We start from the raw sequence: 20,379 nt of genomic DNA, 5'->3' as shown, positions 1-20,379 counted from the left end.
CCCGCTAATCTTCCGGCAGAATTTGACATGTGACAATTTGGAAAAGCGATGTGTAATTGGGTCAACGTGATGGCCTCACGGTGACACCTATCACTAAAGAGGTGTCGGATTCAATTCCTGACACACCAAGTTTTTTCGATTCGAGAAGACTTTTAACGCCTGAATCTTAAAATTGTCCTATTTATATAGTATATTATTATACTATATTTAAATTTTCTCCATACCTAATATTGAAGATCTAAGAGATAACACATACCAACAAATTATTGCAATTGATAACAACAACATACTAGACAAATTGCGGTCTAAACAGTACTAAAAACGCCTCAAACTATCAGATTGGAAACTAAATCAACAAACCGGTATTTATATTGTTTTCAAACTTTTTAACATTGGAGTTAAGAAGATAAAGCATTAAAAGTACGAAAAGGCGATATTGTACGATGCCATTAAAAGTTCCAATATCGTATCAACAGGAAAGTCGTTCAAAGAGAAAGGTTGAACAAGTATTAACAAAGTATAAAAACTTGCAATCAAAAACCAACAAAATTCCCAATAAATAATGTTTGCAGATTTGCTGCGATAAAGAAATAAAAAGAACAAAACCTGCAAACAATGGGAACGAAAACTCGCGTAAATAATAATGGGCAGATTTAAGAGATGAGTCAAAGATAAAAATATCTTTCAATTACAACAAAATGCTTTTCGTTATCGTCCGTTAATGAGTGCAAGTAAGAACAAACTTGAAATAATCATCAATTCCTACGCTTTTCTGTAAAACCTACACGACTGATCCGTTATGTGGGATGCCTATCTTACAAAACGCTAAGAATAATTTTTATACTTTGGGTTTGCTTCATTGAAAGAGAGCAAAACTAATCTATGTGGAGTTTCAATCATTATGGAGGTTATTAGACAGGTGAAGAAAGAAGAAGACTAATTGTTGGCTTCACCAAGCTTTCGCCAACTTATCGTGCCATCATCAGATCCTATTTATTATAAATTAAAACAATAAAAATATATAAAAAATAAAATACAATTAACAATTAACGCTGCGAATAGGCCACACTAGACTGACGCATGGCCATCTCTTGGCAAGGAAAAGTCCACGGAGATGCCCATTGTGCGGCGCACCAATAACTGTTAAACATTTACTAACCGAATGCGAATTACTGGCGCCGCATAGAACAAAGTGTGGCCTTTCCTCGAGCTTGAAAGAGGTTTTGCAACACAGCAATGACAACAGCAAGAAAGTAATCAAATATCTGAAGCAAATAAATGCATATTTTCGCCTTTAAGGCTTCTCCACACGTGGTTTCATTTTCCCTTCAAGAAGTGAGTGTATTTATTGGTGAGTGTATGGGTGGGTAGTGGTCGGAATATCGAGTACCCCACAGACCCACCAAACTAGGATACATATCTCTTTGTGTGTTTTTGGTAGAAAGAATGTATTTATTGGCGCGAAAGTGAGTGTGTATGGGTGGGTTGTGCAGGAATATCGAGTACTCCACAGACCCACCGATTTAGGTTAGTATTTGGCTATAATATTTTTTAGAGTGAATGGGCGGAGGCACTGTTGTAATATTAAATGCGCCAGTGGCTCCGCATTTTTTAATTTGTAAATACAGAATGATTGGTTACTGTTTGAGTGAATGTATTTATTAGTGCGATAGTAGTGTATGCATGGGTGGGTCTATGGTGGAATATCAAGTACCCCATAAACCCACCACCTAGGTTAACGTTTTAGATTAATTGTAATTTTAATTGTACATAATGTATGGATGTATTTATTAGCGTGAACGAGGGCGGGTCTTCAGAGGAATATCGAGTACTCTGAAACCCGCCTATAGGCTAGGCTAGGATTGAATGTTAGTGAATGAGATAGTTTCAGAGCCTTTTCACCACGTGTGGGAGGGCTAAAAATGTAGAAATAACGTCCCAGAACACAACCAGAAAGATCGCCAGACTTCCTACAGAAAAGCTAATTTAAAAAAAATAAATTAAATAAATAAATAAAAATAAATAAATTTATAAAACGTGAGGTGGAAGAAATGTGAGGTGCCGGCAATAGCCCAGGCAGCTAGCCGGCCGAAAAAAAACAATTAACAAAATAAAATAATGTACATACTTTCCAAAAGTGCAGAAAGCGATTAACATGGAAAACTATTGTAAAAGCCTTTTGGGTGTAAGGTTATGAAGCACATGGCCAGCATATTACATTTTACATGGGGAAAATAGGCGTCTATATAAAATTGTAAGTAATTATTAATATACAGTATTTATAATTAACAAAAACAATAATTTATAATAAAGTTTACCAATATCTCGCTAATAAACAATCCACATGACTTGTGACAAAAAAATTAGGTTTTTATAATATCATTATTGTAAGAGAGTAAAGTGGGTTTTTTTGCCCCAAAATCAAATTTTTATTTTCTCGCCTCGATCAGCTTCCTTTTCTTGCAAGGAGGTATGTAACCTGGTTATAAGATGGATAAATTTTTATTATTAATTAAAAAACCAGTGTACGTAGGAAATTGGTGAAAATCAACAATGAGTGTTATAATTAAGAGTGTGTAATTAGTGCCGGGGATTAAGCGATAACGCTATTGCTTGAACCGAGCCAGAGATCGCCAAGGAGAACAGTGCGGTAAACACCTTCGACTTGGCAACTGGAGATTCTCCTGAAAACCGCTCGTCCGGATTTTTCTTCGTGGGTATTTCCATTTTTGGAATTTCTACCGGACGCCCTCCTTACCAGACCACGGCGGCGAGCGAGGACTGTCCGTTCGTGGTTTTCTGAAAAGATATAGAGGCGGCCCCGATTCTCCGGAGATTTTCACTTTTTTTTTGGAGCGGATTTCGGCAGGACTGGAACCCAGGAGGACTCGCCGGATGGTTGTGGCTGGATCAACGATTCCCAATTATTATTTATTACCCAAAATTATTTAGGGTCAGAGCAAACTTATCCCGGTAGCTCGTCGGTGGTGAGGGGGTAGACTGGAGAGACAATTTACAAAATTAAAAAAATAAATAAATAAAAGAAATATTAAAGACCAAAGAAATATTGGTGAGTTGGGCGCCACCCAATCTTAATCTTGAATTTATTAATAAGTTTGCGATAATGGATAATGATTTGTTATTAAGATTCTTTTAACTATATTTACATTTTTCTATAAGCCTAGGATCACAAAGGCCTAAAGCACGGTTTATTAAATTATCGGCGCAGTTAACCTTTAGAGAAAATTTTTTAATAAATAGGCCCTGATGATGGCACTGTAAGTTGCCGAAAGCTTGGTGAACCCAACAATTAGTCTTCTTCTTTCTTCACCTGTCTAATGACCTCCAGGAAGATTGAAACTCCACATAGATTACCTGCAGGTCGATCAACAAACATCATTAAAAAACTAATATGTTTTTAATTCGGATTTCGTAATAATTAGGCAAGAATGTCATCGTTTTTCATTATTCCATCAAGCAAATAGTAACTCGTATATCGATAACCAACTTGCTAAAAATTATTTATTTTTTAAATAGCTGTCCTATAGAGAACAACTAGAATAAGTAAACTTGAAAAAATTATCCGACTAATGCAAATAATATTTGAGTAGCTTGTATTTTTTAAGGAATGGTTTCAAGGTTTAAAAAATATGAAATAAGCTTTCAATTAGTAGTAATGTTTATAAAACAAAATATACTATAAATTGTTTCAAGCCGTATTGAATTAAATATAAATGGCTCAATTCACGGCGCTGAAAACTACCATTTTGACGACTGAGCGGTATTGCGGGTTGAGTGGACCTTCAGCGCCGTGATTTCACTCTCGCCAACATCTGTTAATTATTGAATATCTACCAAAAATAACATATAATTTGCTTTGCTAAAACTATTATTTTAAAATTTTAATACTGTTTATTATATTAATGAGAGTCTATTATGCACGCAATACAGTCCGGTCTTCAAAAATGGTTGTTTTCAGTGCCGTGAACAAAACACCCGTTATACTTTTAATTATACTTATTAAAATAAGAAACCTGTTAATTTTGATTTTTGCTATTCAAAATATGCTGTATATAATTTTAATTAAAATATTTTCGTTTTACGAGGAGACCGAAAATCCCGCCGAATGCTCTCGCATATAACTCCCCCTCATGGAATAACATTTCAACACGAATATATTTTTGGAGTGTGGATTCGTGAAATTCACCAACATACCCACATAATGAGAATGTAAACGATTGTTGATTGCGAACGAAAACAACAACACATGTTAGAATTCGGATTACCGTTAACGAGCTTTAATTCGAAAAACCACGTATGTTTTAGGGTTGATACGGGATAAGAAAGGCGTAGACAAAAAAGCGTTAGGAGATGTGCGCGCGGCTGTACACCTCGTAACGTTTTTTTTCGACGCATTTTTTTATCCCGTACCAATCCTAAAACATATGTTGATATACATAAAGCAGCAATAATAAATATAGGAAAAAATAACAGACTGAAATGGAAAATTGGTATAAAGAGAGAAAGAAAGGATTGGGCGGAAATACAAACAGCGAGAAAATGAGATGAGAGAAAGACAAAAATAGAGAAAAAAGGAAAAACAAGTAAAAAACATTGAGCGAAAATATTAATAATCAGACAGACGGATGAAAAGAGTGTACAGAGAGTGCGAAAGGAAAAAATAAAGACAAAAAGTGAACAATAAAAAAAAACTTATAAATAGAAGTATTTACTAAATGAGGGTGATTACATTTTTCCCTCTCGAAAAAATAATTTTTTTAGAGAGAGAGAGAGGGAGGGAGGGAGAGAGAGAGAGAGAATTAAATATCGAGAATGCACAAAGATAAAATCGGAACAAATGTAAAATTATTTTGAAAAAAAAATATATAAAACAACAACATAGTGATAGAGATATTGATACAGTTAGTTGTAATTAATTGAAAGAACAATTGAGAAATTGACAAAAATACAAAAGAATTAAAAAAAAGAAGTAGATCCGTGCATTACAACGAAAAAGTACGTATTTGAAAAGCCACAAAAGGAAAATGAGAAATATGGAAAATCAATGGGTGAAATACAAGAAAGGTGGTAGTAGGTAGAACGAAAAAGCCAGATTATGGTTATATTAATATAAAAAGAAAAATGAGCTACCAACAAACTGTCCGTCACAAAGAGTGAGAGGAAAAGGGAAGAGAGAGAAATTCAGCAAGTGTAAAGAACGATAATGAAAAAAATATACTGTTTGAAACGCAGTGAATAAAGCAGGTTTAATGATCACAAAATACGTATAAAAATAAATGGATTGATAACGAAATGAGAGATAGAAAGCAATAAAGAGTAAGACTAAGTTTGGGTATGAGAGTGTGAGAGAAAATATGTAAAAGAACACAATAAACAATATAAAATGAAATTTTGTTTCAACAAGATCCAAATACTTTGTTATTTTTTAATCATTGGGATTAGATTTTGTAAAAATGAACGTGCCGTTCTTATGGTCAGGAATAAAATATTTTCTCTATACGCTTCGATTTTACCTAATTTCTGATTATGCTTAAATAAAAACCATGGAAAACTCTTTATTTTGTTTGTAATCCGAGAATAAATAGATAGAGATTGCCCCATTTTTTTCACGATATAATGAATAAAAACAAAAAAGGAAAATTTTACTACATTCAAAAATAAAGAAAGAGAAAAGGAAGGGTTAAAAAATTAAAAAATAAAACATGAAAACGTTGTTTAAAATGTTCATTTATAGCATGTTATTTTTTTACATCAAAGGATAACAACTGTCAGACTGTCAAAAGAGTGAATTGTTTTGAAGTTTACGCGCTTAAACAAAAATATTTGTTGTTCAGCATGAATTTTATATGCATATTGCACTGTATATATTGTTTGTAATAAATATGTATTTTTGTATGAAAGTTTATTCGGGCCGAGAGTATAGTACCGGCGCCCATGTGGTATAGCAATAAATTTTGTATAATATTTTCCGCACAAAATTGATCTATAAACTAAATTACCATTAAAATAAAACGGGACAATAAAAATCGTCATGTTTTACCTCCGTTGGGAAATCAAAAAGGGCAGAGAGGGCAAATGAAATGTTTGAGGTGTGACGGTATAATCCCATTTTCCGACGTCCGCCCTTTACAAGCATCCGGGCACATGTCAGAACGGAGAAAATAACGCTTTCGCCATCTGAATGCCTTGGCAAATTCAAATCTTATATTTGCCCCCATCGGATCCGAGGAGGGGTGGGATTTATGTCAGCCCGAGGGAAAAAAGCGTGTTCTTCGAGGGCGGCCAGGTGGCTGAGGTTTATGTGCATTGAGAGGGTGGCACCGGGCTTTAATTCACTGGCTTAACCCTTGCTAAATCTCCGAACCCCATCTGATGTCCAGTCACTCGATTTGCCATCGTTGTACCTTTCTCTGTGAGAGTTTATGTGAGCTTTCACGTGAATGTGCGTCCGGCCATCTGTGCCAGTGTGGCGTTTGTCTGTGCTTGTTTAATTCACCAGGCAGAAGAAATTACCTTAAAAAATAATAGCTTTTCGTTATATATATATATATATATATATATATATATTGTCACCCTCACTTTTTGAGGATGACACTGTTTGTGTAATGGGGCGCATTGGAATGCTGGGTGGGGGATGGTCGAAGGAGGGGAGATGTTGGACTGGAGCTGGAGAAGAGAGGTCAGGTGTGTTCCAGACTCGTCAACGTTTGCTTAAGCGTAAAATACCTTAATTGAGTTACCAAAGGGTGAGTTGGGCGATTACACTGTAACGTGGTTGTAGACTGGAATTAGGGAACGTCTTGGTTTCGTTTGTAGTAACTTTGGTTTATATTGTATATATATATTTATGTCTTGTAAATACATTATGTTTTAGTTGGTTTATTTTAGCGAGTGTGTTTTATTTGTTTCATTTTAATTTCCCAGTACCCATCATTATCCCCGGTTAAGAAGTGTTGGATGTTTGTTTGTCGTGCCGTCGAAGGACCGACGTCACAATATATATATATATATATAGACCACAACCAGTTAAGTCTTGAACACAAATAAATTTCGCATAATTATTTTATAAATTAATTTTTCTTTATATATCAATTTTAGCTTATTGCACTATAATAAATTAAATTTAGTATTTGTTCTGTATTTTTTGTTTTAGTTCTTTTTTCATATCGTAGTTGTTGTTTTTTCCTTTCCCTAAGTCTTGTAGCCCACACTAAAAACCAAACTTTTTACTCTGAAAATATTCAAATATTAAACAAAAAAATTAACATGAAGGAAAGAAAAATACTAAAAAAACGTTATATTTAATAACTAAAAACCTTAATTAATTGTAATATATTAATTAGTCAAGCGTACCACGAAATTAGTGAAATTATATTTAATTGATATTTATCATGAGCATTAGTTAATATACAGAAGAAAAAAACATTTTGAACGTAATTAAGGTTTTTAGTAGAGATAAAAAGTCAGTTGACGAGCGGGATTCGAACCCACGACCTTCGGCTTGATACGCCGCTGCGCTACCACTTGAGCTATCGTGACCTCGGTCCACTCGGACACTAACTTTCCATCTCAACCCCACCTTTTGAATTTTCCCTCCTTTGTGACAAGCGGACCACGAAAACTAATGAATTTAATAAGTTAAAATGAAGTATACTTTCACTAAATCTCTCCGTGGCCATTTCATTTGTCGCCGAGAATCAAATAGATTACATGACATTTGAAAAAGGGCAAAAAGGAGAGAAAATTCAAATGGTGGGGTTGAGATGGGAGGTTGGTGTCCGAGTGGATCGAGGCCACGATAGGTCACGTGGTACAATAGCGGCGTATCTAGCCGAAGGTCGTGGGTTCGAATCCCGCTCGCGACACTGACTTTTTTATCTCAACTAGAAACCTTAATTAATTGAAAGATATTAATTGGTCAAGCGAAGCTCGAAAACTAGTGAATTTTGCACGTAGTTGTCATTAATGGTTTACAATTAATTTTAAAAAAATCATTTTGGAACGAGGCAAAACAATAAAACCGTCACAACTCAAAAAAAAGAAGTTCTCAAATTGATGAAGTGAAATGCAGTCAAACAATTCTTTATTTTATTTAGTGAAAATACCCAAATGAAAAAACTGAAAGAGAAATTGTGTTTCATTTTGTGCGTACCACTGTTTTTTTATTTGCGAATTTAGATTGATTTTTAAGTAAAGCGAAATTCTAATTGATAAATCCAAAGGAAAAGAACCCTCTTTTTTTTCCAAAATTTTGATTGTTGGATTAATTTAAAAATGTTATTTTTTATTGCAAAGCTTTCTCGTTCTTTTAACGGTTTGCAGGGCCCAACGAGTGATCCTCTCTTTCTTTCTAATTCTTAATTCTTTTAATTCTTTTGTCTCATCAGTCCGTTTCAATATATCACAAAGGCTGAAATCTGGTTTTACATTTTCATTCTTTGTTCGGCCGGTGTTTAGAAGAAGTTTCGTCACGTCAAATCTCTTTATTAGGCTTTGTTCTAACTCGCGTTCTTTCTCTCCGCGGCCCATTTTTATTTGCACTCTTCTGTCCCCGGAATACTTTTTACCGCTTTTGTCCCTAGGCAAAAGAGATTTATACTGATTAATAGGAGTTTTACACTTGTTCATCTTAGTGTTCTTTATGTATAATTTGTTTTTGTTTGGTTCCAAAAGAGGAAACATCATTCCGCTCTTGCCTTTAAAAACCGGGAAACTCGATCAAACAATACACCCTGGTTCTCTTTTCGAGATCAAAAAGGGTCGCAAGTGGCTCGTACAGTTTCAAGTGAGCTCGGCGATGTCGATGGCACTTGCTACTTGGAATTGAGCCAAACTCGGAGACAAAACGCCCGAAACGAGCCCCTTGTCACCATACAAAAACCAACGAAAACCCTCAAATTACATTATTCAGAACTTCCCGCGGTTTGGAATAAAGGAAATTGGATACCCGTCATATTTTTTGCCAAATTTATGATGATTGGCTTTCGGAAGGCAAATATTTTAGCATAAACCAAGTCTTGTGAAGAAGTGAAAATACTATTGATGTCGTTCACGGTTCACGGTAGTTCTAGTGGTTTTTTTTGTGTTTTTTTCTTTTACAATAGATACTAGGAACCTTCCCTCTGAGCCCTGCAGCTGTACATGTTATTGTACTATATTCCTGGCACCATTTTTTGAATTGGGCACCCTGTATACCAGTAGCCAGTGTTCTACCACAGAAGAAACTCTTTTCTGAATGGGGTTGGGACCAAATTCGAGGTCGCTGAGATCTGAACTTATAATTGTCGTAAAATTTCAATATCGAACATTAAATATATAGCTTTGTTCAAAGTTTAAAATAATTCTTAGACCGCATTTATCATGATTCCAGAAAGACTGCGCACCATTAAATAGCAACACTAATTATTAGCGCAATAAGATTAAACAGATAATAAATTGATCGGTCACAAAATCTAGGTTTATTCGCTATTTTAGCTGAATTGATCTAAATCCTTTGGTTCCAGCTCCGATGAAACGACACAATTTTTTTTATATCGCTTAAGAATTGTGTTGGCTCTCCTTGTACCACATCTTTAATTTATGTGACGTTTGTGATTTAAGCGCAGTTATTTTTCCGTTTCTACTGGACTACTAGAGCTTGGGGCAAGGCGGAAAAATTTGATCTGTATAACATGTTTTTATATTTGATTGGCAAGTTTGACTCCTAGAAGGACATGAATGTAGAAAAATGGGTTTGACGGTTATGAGTTTGTTCATTATGCACATGGCTGATTCTCTTTAATTCTTTTAAGTTACGGCAACAGGAATATGTGACTGCAAATCATTAAATGTGCTATGAAATAGAGTAATAAAAATAAACCCCATAACTTCTGAACTGCAGTAAAATTAGTGGTATGAAAATAACGAAGGGTAGGGACCACAATTTTATACCCAAATCGGACGAAGTGGTACTCGGTCAACAATCTCGATTTGGGAATAGTATTTTTCAGTAGGAGTATATATAATGGAAAAGTCTTTTAATGAGTGATATGTGTTCAAGGACAAAAATTTCTTTGGCAATTCATGTCGAGAGACGTGGTTGTAGAAGTCCTTCAACCTGATGATGAGCTAAAAGGCTCGAAATCCGGATCGTTGCAAAACAACTTACTGTGAGTAGGAACTATCCTTTTAAAAAGTATTGAACACCAAACTCACTCCATCATTTATCATTTCTAAAAATTTCTTTTTCTTAAAAAAGATTTCCTTTTTTTAATTAAACTGACATGTGCATATTTATTTATTATAAAAAATAAGCGGTATTCTGATAATTTTATCTTGTTCAATAGGATTTTAGAATTCGCTTGAGAAAACAAAAGGAGATCGTTAAAAGTAAAGGACGTGTAAAAGTTGAAAGGGCGAGATCTAACGGAAGGGAAAAGGGACAAAGAGGGTTTGTTTGCGTTTAAAAATTCATGCAGCGAACCCTTTAATATTTCCTTGTCTGTTGACCAATATAAAGTTTGATAAGGGAGACCACGCACGGACCGGTTAGCGAAACTGGTAAAGTTTCGCCCTCGGATGGCCGTTGCGGTGACCGACTACAAATAGGCCACGCGCCCCCGACCGCCGTCGGAGAAACAGGAAAGTGCACGATTCGCATGAGGAGGCCGTCGCCCTTAAAAAGCCCTTTTCCCACTACCAGTATCTCACTCTGTCCAGAATTGAAATTTACGCTTTTTCTCAAAGCCGGTCCCGTATCGATCCGACAGGGGTAAACCAGTCTGACATACAAAGATATAATCGTTCCGGCTTATGTTTTACTCTCTAACAAAGCCAAAAGAGATAAATATATACATTTCGCATAATTAAAAAAATAGCGAATTAAAAAAAAAGAGATCGATGTGAAATCGAGATGCGTCCACAAAATCTCTAAAATGGCTGCAGCAGCATTGATTTTGCAAGAGGCAAGGGATACTCCGAGAAAGCATATGCTGCTGTAGGGGGTGCCTAGTGGGCTGTAGTTACCCTAGAGTGAGAAAGTAGAGAGAGAGAGAGAGAGAGAGAGAGAGAGAGAGAGAGAGAGAGAGAGAGAGACAGACAGACAGGTTGATAGATAGATAGATAGAAAGAGAGAGAGAGACAGAGAGAGAGACAGACAGACAGACAGACAGACAGAGAGACAGAGAGAAAAGGAGAGAGAGAGACAAGTAGAGAGAGGGGGTGGAATAGCGCTTTCTGATCTAAAATGTAATAGAGAAATAAAAAAAGAACAGAGGAATATCTTACAACATATCTAACTAGGAATACACGTACAAAAAATTAAAAGAGAGAAACAGATAGATAAATATATAGATAGATACGTAAATAAGTAAATAGATAGACAGACAGGTAGATATATAGATGGATAGATAAAGAGAGAGAGAGAGAGAGAGAGAGAGAGAGAGAGAGAGTGAGTGAGTGAGTGAGAAAGACGCAAGAGAGAATGAATAAAGGAAAATATAGATACAGGTTGATAGGCATAAAACGAGAATATAAAATGAAATGTGAGGTAAATTACAAATAAATAGTGTTCAATTAAAGTAAAACATAAATAAATAATGTCCGAGCGGATCGAAGACACGAAAGCTCAAGTGGTAGAGCAGCGGCGTATTGAGCCGAAGGTCGTGGGTTCGAATCCTGCTCGTGACACTGACTTTTAATCTTGACCAATACCTTTTATCCATATTAATTAATTGAAAAATGTTAACTGGTTAATCGGACCACGAACTGTAATGGAGTTAATAAATAAATAAACACATACCAAAATGTAGCATTACTGAGGAAGAGTGAGTTAAAAGATGAGAGAAATTATCAGACAGACATATAAAGTGAAGTGATAAAGTTTCACAGTAGAGCAAAACCAGGAAAAAATCATTTAAAAGGAGGGAAGTAACTGATTTAAGTAAGAGAGATTTAAAGAGAAAAACAAAAAGACACAAATATGTCGATTCAAATGTATTCCACACCAAACTATAAGATAACGTAATAACGCAAAAATTGAGCTAAAGAGAGAAAGGGAGAGAGAGAGAGAGAGAGAGAGAGAGAGAGAGAGAGAGAGAGGGAGAGAGAGAGAGTGAGAAGGAGAGAGTTTGTTCGAACTAAATAGACATAAAGAAGGAAGTAGGATATATAAAATTAATTTTTAAAAAACTGAATTCACAGAGAAAAAGTGTGAGAGGATGTGTTAAAACTAGAGAGAGGACAAAATAAGAGAAAGTTAGAAACACAAACATGATATATGTGGTAAATAAAATTTGAGTTTAGAAAATAAATAAAAAAATTAATTAGACCAACACACTCAGAAACTTTTCAATCTATTGAAAAGAAGCAACGGTGTTCTTTGAAATACAACTACAACAAATATAAAGAGAAAAAAGACTGATTATGTCAACAAACTCCACCTAATTAATTCCCCAGCAAACAAACTAGTCAACAAGTATTCTACATCGATATAAATTAATTTTACAAAACAAAACAAATGTAAATTATATTAAAAAAAAACTATAAGATGCTAAAGGCACATAATGATGGAGATATGGGATTTACAGTTGATAGTGGAAATAAGATTATGCTTAAAAAGATATACTTACAAATATAAGGTCAAAATCACGATAATCCGTTTACATGTGCAACAGTCAGCAACCTTAAAATAGTGTTATATTGTACTATACTAATTTACTACTATTTACTGTTCTAATTTTACATGAAATAATGTACGATATTAAATATTTTGAATTATCACAAATAAAATTTGTCAATCTTCAATAATACAAATAAACATTATTGGCCTTTTCCATTGTAAAATGTTTGCTAGGGAAATGAATGTGATAAAATATCGTATGATTTGTATTTTTTTTTTTTTTTACATTAAGTTGACGACACGTGAGATATCGATCTCTGTACCGTGTAGTAAAATTTTCTTATACGTTGCCATCTGGCGTTTTACTTTTTTAAGCATGCTTACGCACGCTCATACATAATTAAATACACTAATGGCCTCGGTATAAGATACTGATGCCCCTGGTCATAAAAAATTATTTTGTTGTTTTATTTCGACATGCAACCTTTTTAGTATATTTACATTATACGTGTTATCACGAATCAGGTGCATTTTAATTACGAAAAAAGCTCTTTAATGTTCGTAATGATTATTTTTCAACGTTTTAATAGTACATCACTGGTTAATAAAATTCTTATTTTTTTCAGTACTCTCTTCTGCAGACTGTAGTCGAAGCGTGCCAGAAGAAAAGGCAGTGCAAGTTTCAGACTTCGACTAAGTCCTTCGGAGGAGACCCGTGCCCAGGTGTACAGAAATACGTCCTCGTCGCGTATAAATGCCGCCCTTGTGAGTATTACATTTATTTCTTATCTTCGACTCATTAACACCGATGAGAAAGTACTGTATAGTTCGTTTTGCCTAATATTTGTGGTAATGGCCGTGAAGGTGCTTAAATTTAAAATCATATTCAAATAAATCCAAAGTGGCGGACCGCGGTAGCCGAGTGGTTAGCGTGAGACACTCTCGGCTCATAGACCCGCGGCCGTGGGTTCGATTCGCACCGTCGCCTCTGGCTATTTTCACGATACCCCCCTGGCTAATATGCATCGATCATAAGGCCATGAAAACAAATTATTTATGTAAATTCAAATCTGCAAGTACATACATTCACACGTACACAGATTTGAAGCTATCACTTCTCTCAGCTTACGGGAAATTCCTGCTTTTGCAATTACACGAGGTTGCCGAGAACTCTTCGTCACAAGACTAGAGGATCTTTAACGTCCGCACCTGGCCTATTCGGCCTTATCGGACGTTTTGATTCTCAATATGACAGCTGATACACCTCCGCATACGACGGATTGGTGTTACCGCCGCAGCATTGGTGTAGAGGCGCCCCAGCCCCTAAGGGCCAAGAAAACCTCGCTCTCCGCTTCTCCTCTCCGAATGGTCGGGTCTGGAATGGTTGTGCACCGGGTCCTATGCCGCTCGCAAAGGGCTGACAAGCCGAAACACATCAGCCTGTTCTCCCGTGCACTCCCTAGAGTGGGGCTTCCCCAGCGCAGAAACTTCCGGGTCCGCCCCGGCCGCGGTTTTGTTTAAAGTCGTTGCGAACCACATCCTAGATGAGCACCGCCTACGGTAAAAATCTCTTATCGAGCTCAGCCTACACGTGCTATGCGCATTCGAGGGACGCCATAGGCTTAGCCTAGGTGGTCCGATCCTTCGCATCCCCAAGGGTACCACGCCGGTCAAACGCACAACAATGCAAAGCATACTCGAGTCAGAGAAACTGATTCACTACCTGAATTTACAACCTACCTATTCAACGCTGTCCTACGCACAACCCATTTCCCCACTTGTTGGAAATTTTCTTCTATCAGGATGCTCCCAAAACCTAAGAAAACAAATCACCTTCCTAGCGCCTACCGACCCATCAGTCTTTTGCCCATTATTGGCAAAATACTAAAAAAACTCCTATTGAACCGCTTGACCAAGGAAATTCTTAACACAATTCCCCATCACCAATTCGGCTTTCGAAGTTGCCACTCAACTGTACAACAAGCACATCGCATAATCGGCGTTATTTCCACATCCCTTGAGCTAAAACAGTATTGCCTGGGTGTGTTCTTGGATATATACCAAGCCTTTGACCGAGTATGGCATTCTGGGCTACTGTGGAAGCTCAAGAACATCCTACCAGCAACCTATTACCTTATCCTAAAATCCTATCTTAACGGTCGTTACTTCCAAGTATCCCACAAAAATCCATTGTCTCCTATCCATCCTATTCTTTCAGGTGTCCCACAAGGCAGCGTGCTCGCTCCATTCCTTTATTCAATTTATACCTCCGTCCTACCTACGCAACCTAAAACTATCACCTTCACCTTTGCCGATGATACCGCAATCCTTTCTCCTGATAAAGATCCTGTCACTGCTTCCTGTAATCCTCGAAATCACCTAAACACCCTAGAATGCTGGCTCCGTCGGTGGAGAATCAAGATCAACGAAACCAAATCAACGAACATAATATTTACTCTAAACAAGAAAACACTCCCACCAGTATACCTCAACAACTTCCCATCCCAATTGCGAACCATGTACGATACCTCGGACTCTACCTGGACAAACGACTGACGTGGAACCCCCATACACGACTTAAGCGCACAGACTGTAATATACGATTTTTCATGCTTAAACGACTGCTCGACAGACGATCAAGACTCTCACTTATAAACAAAAGAAAACTTTACATTGCCCTCCTGGCCCTCATTTGACATACGGACTTGAACTTTACGGTACTGCTAAGCGTTCCAACCTCAATCGAATCCAATCCCTTCAATCTAAAATCCTCAGAACAATAGTACAAGCCCCTTTCTATGTATCCAATCACACCATCCATACCGACCTAAATGTCCCTTTTGTTACGGAGCTAGTCCAATCCCGCTACAAAACGTTCCATTCCAAACTACTCCATCATCCGGACGCTTCCGTCAAAAACCTGTCATCCACCACATTAATCCCAACAGAAGACTGAAGCGTCGGTGGCCACGCGACAACCTTAACAATTGACATCGGTCTCCTACGATGGAGTACATCTCGCTCATCGTATTGATGAACGGCTACCATCACTGGATGTTAATTGTTCAAGGTTTCACGCTACCGTTAATAATTTTATATGTAAATACTATCTGTTTTGCTTGTTGCGTCAAAGAATGCAGTTGTAAAAAACAAATAAAAAGTTTAAAAAAAAACTACCTGTTTCCGTTCGCCTACTCACGCATTCGAGGGACTATTATATTTTGCAATTTCAATAAATTACCGGCAGGTCCCGAGAATCATCCGCCCCGGGTGTTGGCAGTCCGGGGTTAGACCTCGATCATATCAGGTCACGGCCGCTGATGATGGGCTCTTTTCAGGTCATTTCAACCCCTATCGTTTCAAACCCGTTGACACTTCGTCACTCTTAAATACTACAATTAATTAAGGTTTTTAGTTGAGATAAAAAAGTCAATGGCACGAGCGGGATTCGAACCCACGATTCAGACAATTATTAATTATCTCTTTAAGAAATACTAACAAATAATCCCCTTTTTTGATTCGAATATCTCTTTTCCATTTACGTTATTATAGCGAATGATTAATACTAAATAGTTAGAAGGAAATATATCTATATAAATGAGATAGACCCTGTATATGTGAGAAATGGAAGAATGCCTTATGAATAAGTCTAAAGGAAGAGGTTTTAGTTAATTACTAAGAAGAAGAAAACAACCCTTAAAGAGTTTGGATGTTTATAAAAATTAATAACAAATAGACATAAAAAGAAGAATTTATTTTTGACATTTATTTACCTAAAGACATACATTTTAAACTAATGAAATCATAATTACCATCATTAAGTTATTTTTTATTATTTTTATTTTATCTCTTAGGCTTAATAAATTCGTTATTTGTTCGAGGATTATGGTAAAATTAACATTTTTGTACGTGTTTTAAATAAGCAATGTAGTAATATTTTATGTGCTTCTACAGAAAAAATGTATAATTTATTAGACATGTATTGTCTGCTTTGGAGTTTAGTTATAATTAATGTGAAGTAATCCATCAATTCCAACATGGTTGACGTTAAATATATCAAGTATAAAAATTTCTATTGGTTATGTGTACGACAGAGTTTGAACCTGTCAGACAGGACCATCGGTCCCAGGGAATAACGAGGCAAATAGGCAGATAAACCGTGTTTATCCAATTGCAAAACACATCTCAAACACAAATAAATTGTATTGGCACAATCCCATTTGAAATTACACCTTGGATAAAGAAAAACTCAAAACTGGATATGCGACAAATCCACCCATAAAAGGGCAATTTGTTAATTAACCGAAACCTCCAGTAAACAGACTAATTTGGCACGGGCAAAGGCCAGGAATTTTTTTTCACTTTTATTATTATTTGAAACTGTATAAAACACAATTCTGATTTATGGATTTCATAGCGGGCATATGAAAGATGGTCGACCAGACAGCGTCAGTGATGGCATCTACAACACGACAAGCTTTGTTTAAAAGTGCTAATATGGTTTGCTGTTTGACAATAAAAAGCTTCTGGAATGAGTTGGTTTCTTTGTGGTTTGTATATTGGATGATGACTGGAGAAACGCATGTTCTGAAGACTGCATTGTAAAGGGTTGTCAGGAAAACTAAAACTTTGGTTGGAAATTAATGAAGGTTGTTCCTGGTTATGCATATCCAGATCACATTTTTTTGGAGGCTGCGGATTGTTTGTTATTCGTTGTTTGTAGAGTCAGTTTAGAATGCGTGTCTAATAGCGTTTTAATCATTGTCCATCTTTACCCAGTATGACCGTTTTAGTCGAGCGTTTAACCTTTGTTTAATCACAATTAACGTACAAGATTTATCGTGGCTTTTTAATGTTGTTAAGGAAAACTGGTGTAAAGTTTTTTGTTTAGGGTGCAAACAATAGGGCGAGATTTGGTTTTACTATTTGATGCAAAGGAACAGGAATGACAGAATAGTGGTGGAAGTGACTATAGCATTGTCATGACGAATAGAAAGGAATTGTTGGGAAGGTGATCAGTATAGCTTGTATAGTGGTGCCAGCAAACTCCTAGATGAAAACCAGCTTTGCTGGGATAAAAGTGCTTCGCCTAAAAGAATCGATCGGATAAGTAAGATAGGATGAGGTAATATGAAAAAGAAAGCATTCTGTTATGTTTACTCAAAAGGCCCAAATGCTGTCAAATAAGTACAAAATTGAAAGATGTCCTGCAAGACATCTGGACAATGTTGTTCAAGTTTCAGGCGTAGTGTAAGCGGTCGACGGGGCGGCGGCCGAATAATCTCTCGATATTCGCTTGCTTTTCTATAAACGACAAGAGATTAGTCGGCGTAAGCGCGTCGCTACTTATTCTTGTGTAGGGGAAGGTAAGGTTCCAGAATTCAATAAACCAGAGACAGTATTCAGTAACATTTATTGTACACACTTCTCTTAACAGTACCCTAATTGCTAATTAATTAATCTACAAGTCAGCCACAACTCTAAATCTGGGATGAGTCTATCAACAAAGGGACTTACCCCAAACGATGCTCGCCACGATCGGTGTTCACAGTATGTCTTCTCTCGGCCTCTGACTTGGCTCGATTGGTCGCAACGGCTGGTCCTCGCTGGATTTGGTTGGCTGAGTCCTGTTGTTGAATTCCAGACGGAGTGTGGCTGCTTCTCTCCCGGTCGTTGGTCTTGACTGCCTGGGATGAGTCTCTCATGTTGACTGGCTGGGGTGAGTCTCTGATTTCGACTGGCTGGAGGGGCGAGTCTCGGATCTTGACTCACTGGGGTGTCTTGTATCTTGACTGGCTGGGGGGTGAGTCTCGGATCTTGACTGGCTAGGGGGTGAGTCTCGGATCTTGACTCAATGGAGTGAGTCTCGGATCTTGACTCACTGGGGTGAGTCTTGCATCTTGACTGACTTTTGATTTTCCAGTCATCCATTTTATACCGGGTCTCTCCTGGGGTAGGGACGGAAAGGAAACTCAAAAGTCGGGTGGTTCTCACGCCGCGGCTGGGCCGGAAAGACGGCGGTCTAGCACAGGGTTGACGTATTCCCAATTTACGATGTCCCCCCGTTCTTACCTAACTGTCTACCTGGGTAACCATTTGCAAGCTCCATTTGCCAGATGTGTCACGTCGTTCCCGTCTGGGTCTGCCTCACACTTCGACGTTCTTACCTAACTGTCTACCTGGGTAACCATTTCCAAGCTCCATTTGCCAGATGTGTCACGTCGTTCCCGTCTGGGTCTGCCTCACACTTCGACGTTCCTACCTAACTGTCTACCTGGGTAACCATTTGCAAGCTCCAATTGCCAGATGTGTCACATCGTTCCCGTCTGGGCGGTTGCACCTTCAAAGCACAACCCCTGTCCCTTTTCCTCGTTTACCTATTTTGTTCTTATTTTACAATTTAACTTATCGCTAAGAAGGGGGCCGGCTTACATTAGCGATAGCTTTCTCAACTCGATGGGCGCGATGGCAAGTAATGAAGAAGCAGAATTGATGTTAAGAATAAGGTTTAAGTCTGTTCGTATTTGTCGTATGATAAAGGATCAGTTTCACGTTCACTTTTCGAAGGGTGGAACGTAGAAAGTCGGGTAGCAAATTGGTTTCTCTGGTTTGTGAGTCATACGGATGGCAGAGTATTAAGGAAATGCTTTTGCGCGCTACATTGTTAATGTTTCTCATGAAAACTATTACTTTGGTGGGAGGTTATGGATGTTCGTAGTAAAGTCCAGGACATGTTTCTTTGGGACGGTCTTGATTGTTTGTTTGCCGTCGTTTATAAGGGCGAGTGGATAACCATGTTTTCATCGAGTACAAGTCAATTGCGGAAAGTAGTAAGTTAGCCGTGTGTCTTAGCAGTGCCAGTACGACTTGTTGAGGTACACCAGCTTTCATACGACGAAAAGAAGGTGAAAGGGAACTTGTTGGTTAAATAAGATTTGAGGTGGAAGGATGTATCAGAAGTGTAAACCCACTTGAGATGTCCTGGGTGCCACCTAAATGCTTTAAATCACGTGTTAAAAGTTATGGCTATGAAGTCTACAAGACGGTAGGTTAGGAATGTTGGAGTAGTAATGAAAAACAGAACTGCTAGTCAGGAATAAGGTTTAAGGGTGTTATTATTTTGTAGTTCGATCAATTTTCCAATAAGGCTGATCAGTTAATAGTTTCTGTTTTCGGATCAAACAAATGAAAAATAATTCTGCATTGTAAAAGGATATAAAGAATACTACAGCTTTGGTTGGGAGTTAAAGAAGGGTATTCTTGGTTATCAAGTCATATCAATGTTGTGGATTGTTTGACGTCGTTTGGGGGTGAGAAGTTTAGAGAAGTAGTGTGAGAGGAAGAGCGGTATCTAGGTCGCTATTGATTCTTTTGTTGTATGTCTTACACGTACAAGTAAATGAACCAAGAAAAAGTGAGGAGTAAATAATTTTGCAAGGAGAGAAGCAAAAAGGTTTGATTTTAAATATAAAAACGTAAAAATAAACAATGCACGTAATAGTCATTGAAGGTGGAAGTTTCTTAAATCGCCTTGAGGACTCTGAAACCGAAACCGTCTTCGACATAATGGTGTCATGTTTAAATAAAGGCTATTATTTTTAAAAAGGGGTTTTTAAAGGAAAAAAAAGCCTTCCTTTTCCACTTGCTTTTATGTCGGTCAGCAGCGGGCAACCTTTAAAAGCATTTTTCGGCTTCTTTCTTTGCAAAGGACTCGACCTCTGTTACATAATTACACTTTTAAATAATGGTGAGATTGTATA

General features: G+C 37.2%; 1 protein-coding gene across 12 annotated transcripts in view; it reads left to right on the top strand.

Annotated features, from left to right (window-relative positions):
* The window catches only part of LOC106667815 (protein eva-1 homolog C), a 618,009-nt gene that overhangs the window by 469,058 nt on the left and 128,572 nt on the right, over positions 1-20,379 (top strand). For all 12 annotated transcript variants that reach the window (XM_024227529.1, XM_024227530.1, XM_014396011.2 and 9 more), the window contains one exon: positions 13,246-13,384. In XM_024227529.1, the coding sequence (XP_024083297.1) occupies positions 13,246-13,384 (139 nt within the window). The remainder of the gene's footprint in view (positions 1-13,245; positions 13,385-20,379) is intronic.

This window comes from Cimex lectularius, unplaced genomic scaffold (assembly GCF_000648675.2).
Source record: "Cimex lectularius strain Harlan isolate CLEC.00 unplaced genomic scaffold, Clec_2.1 scaffold87, whole genome shotgun sequence".
Classification (NCBI taxonomy): Eukaryota; Metazoa; Arthropoda; class Insecta; order Hemiptera; family Cimicidae; genus Cimex; species Cimex lectularius.
The sequence above is the reverse complement of the archived record's forward strand: the minus strand, read 5'-3'. Positions and strand labels throughout refer to the sequence as shown.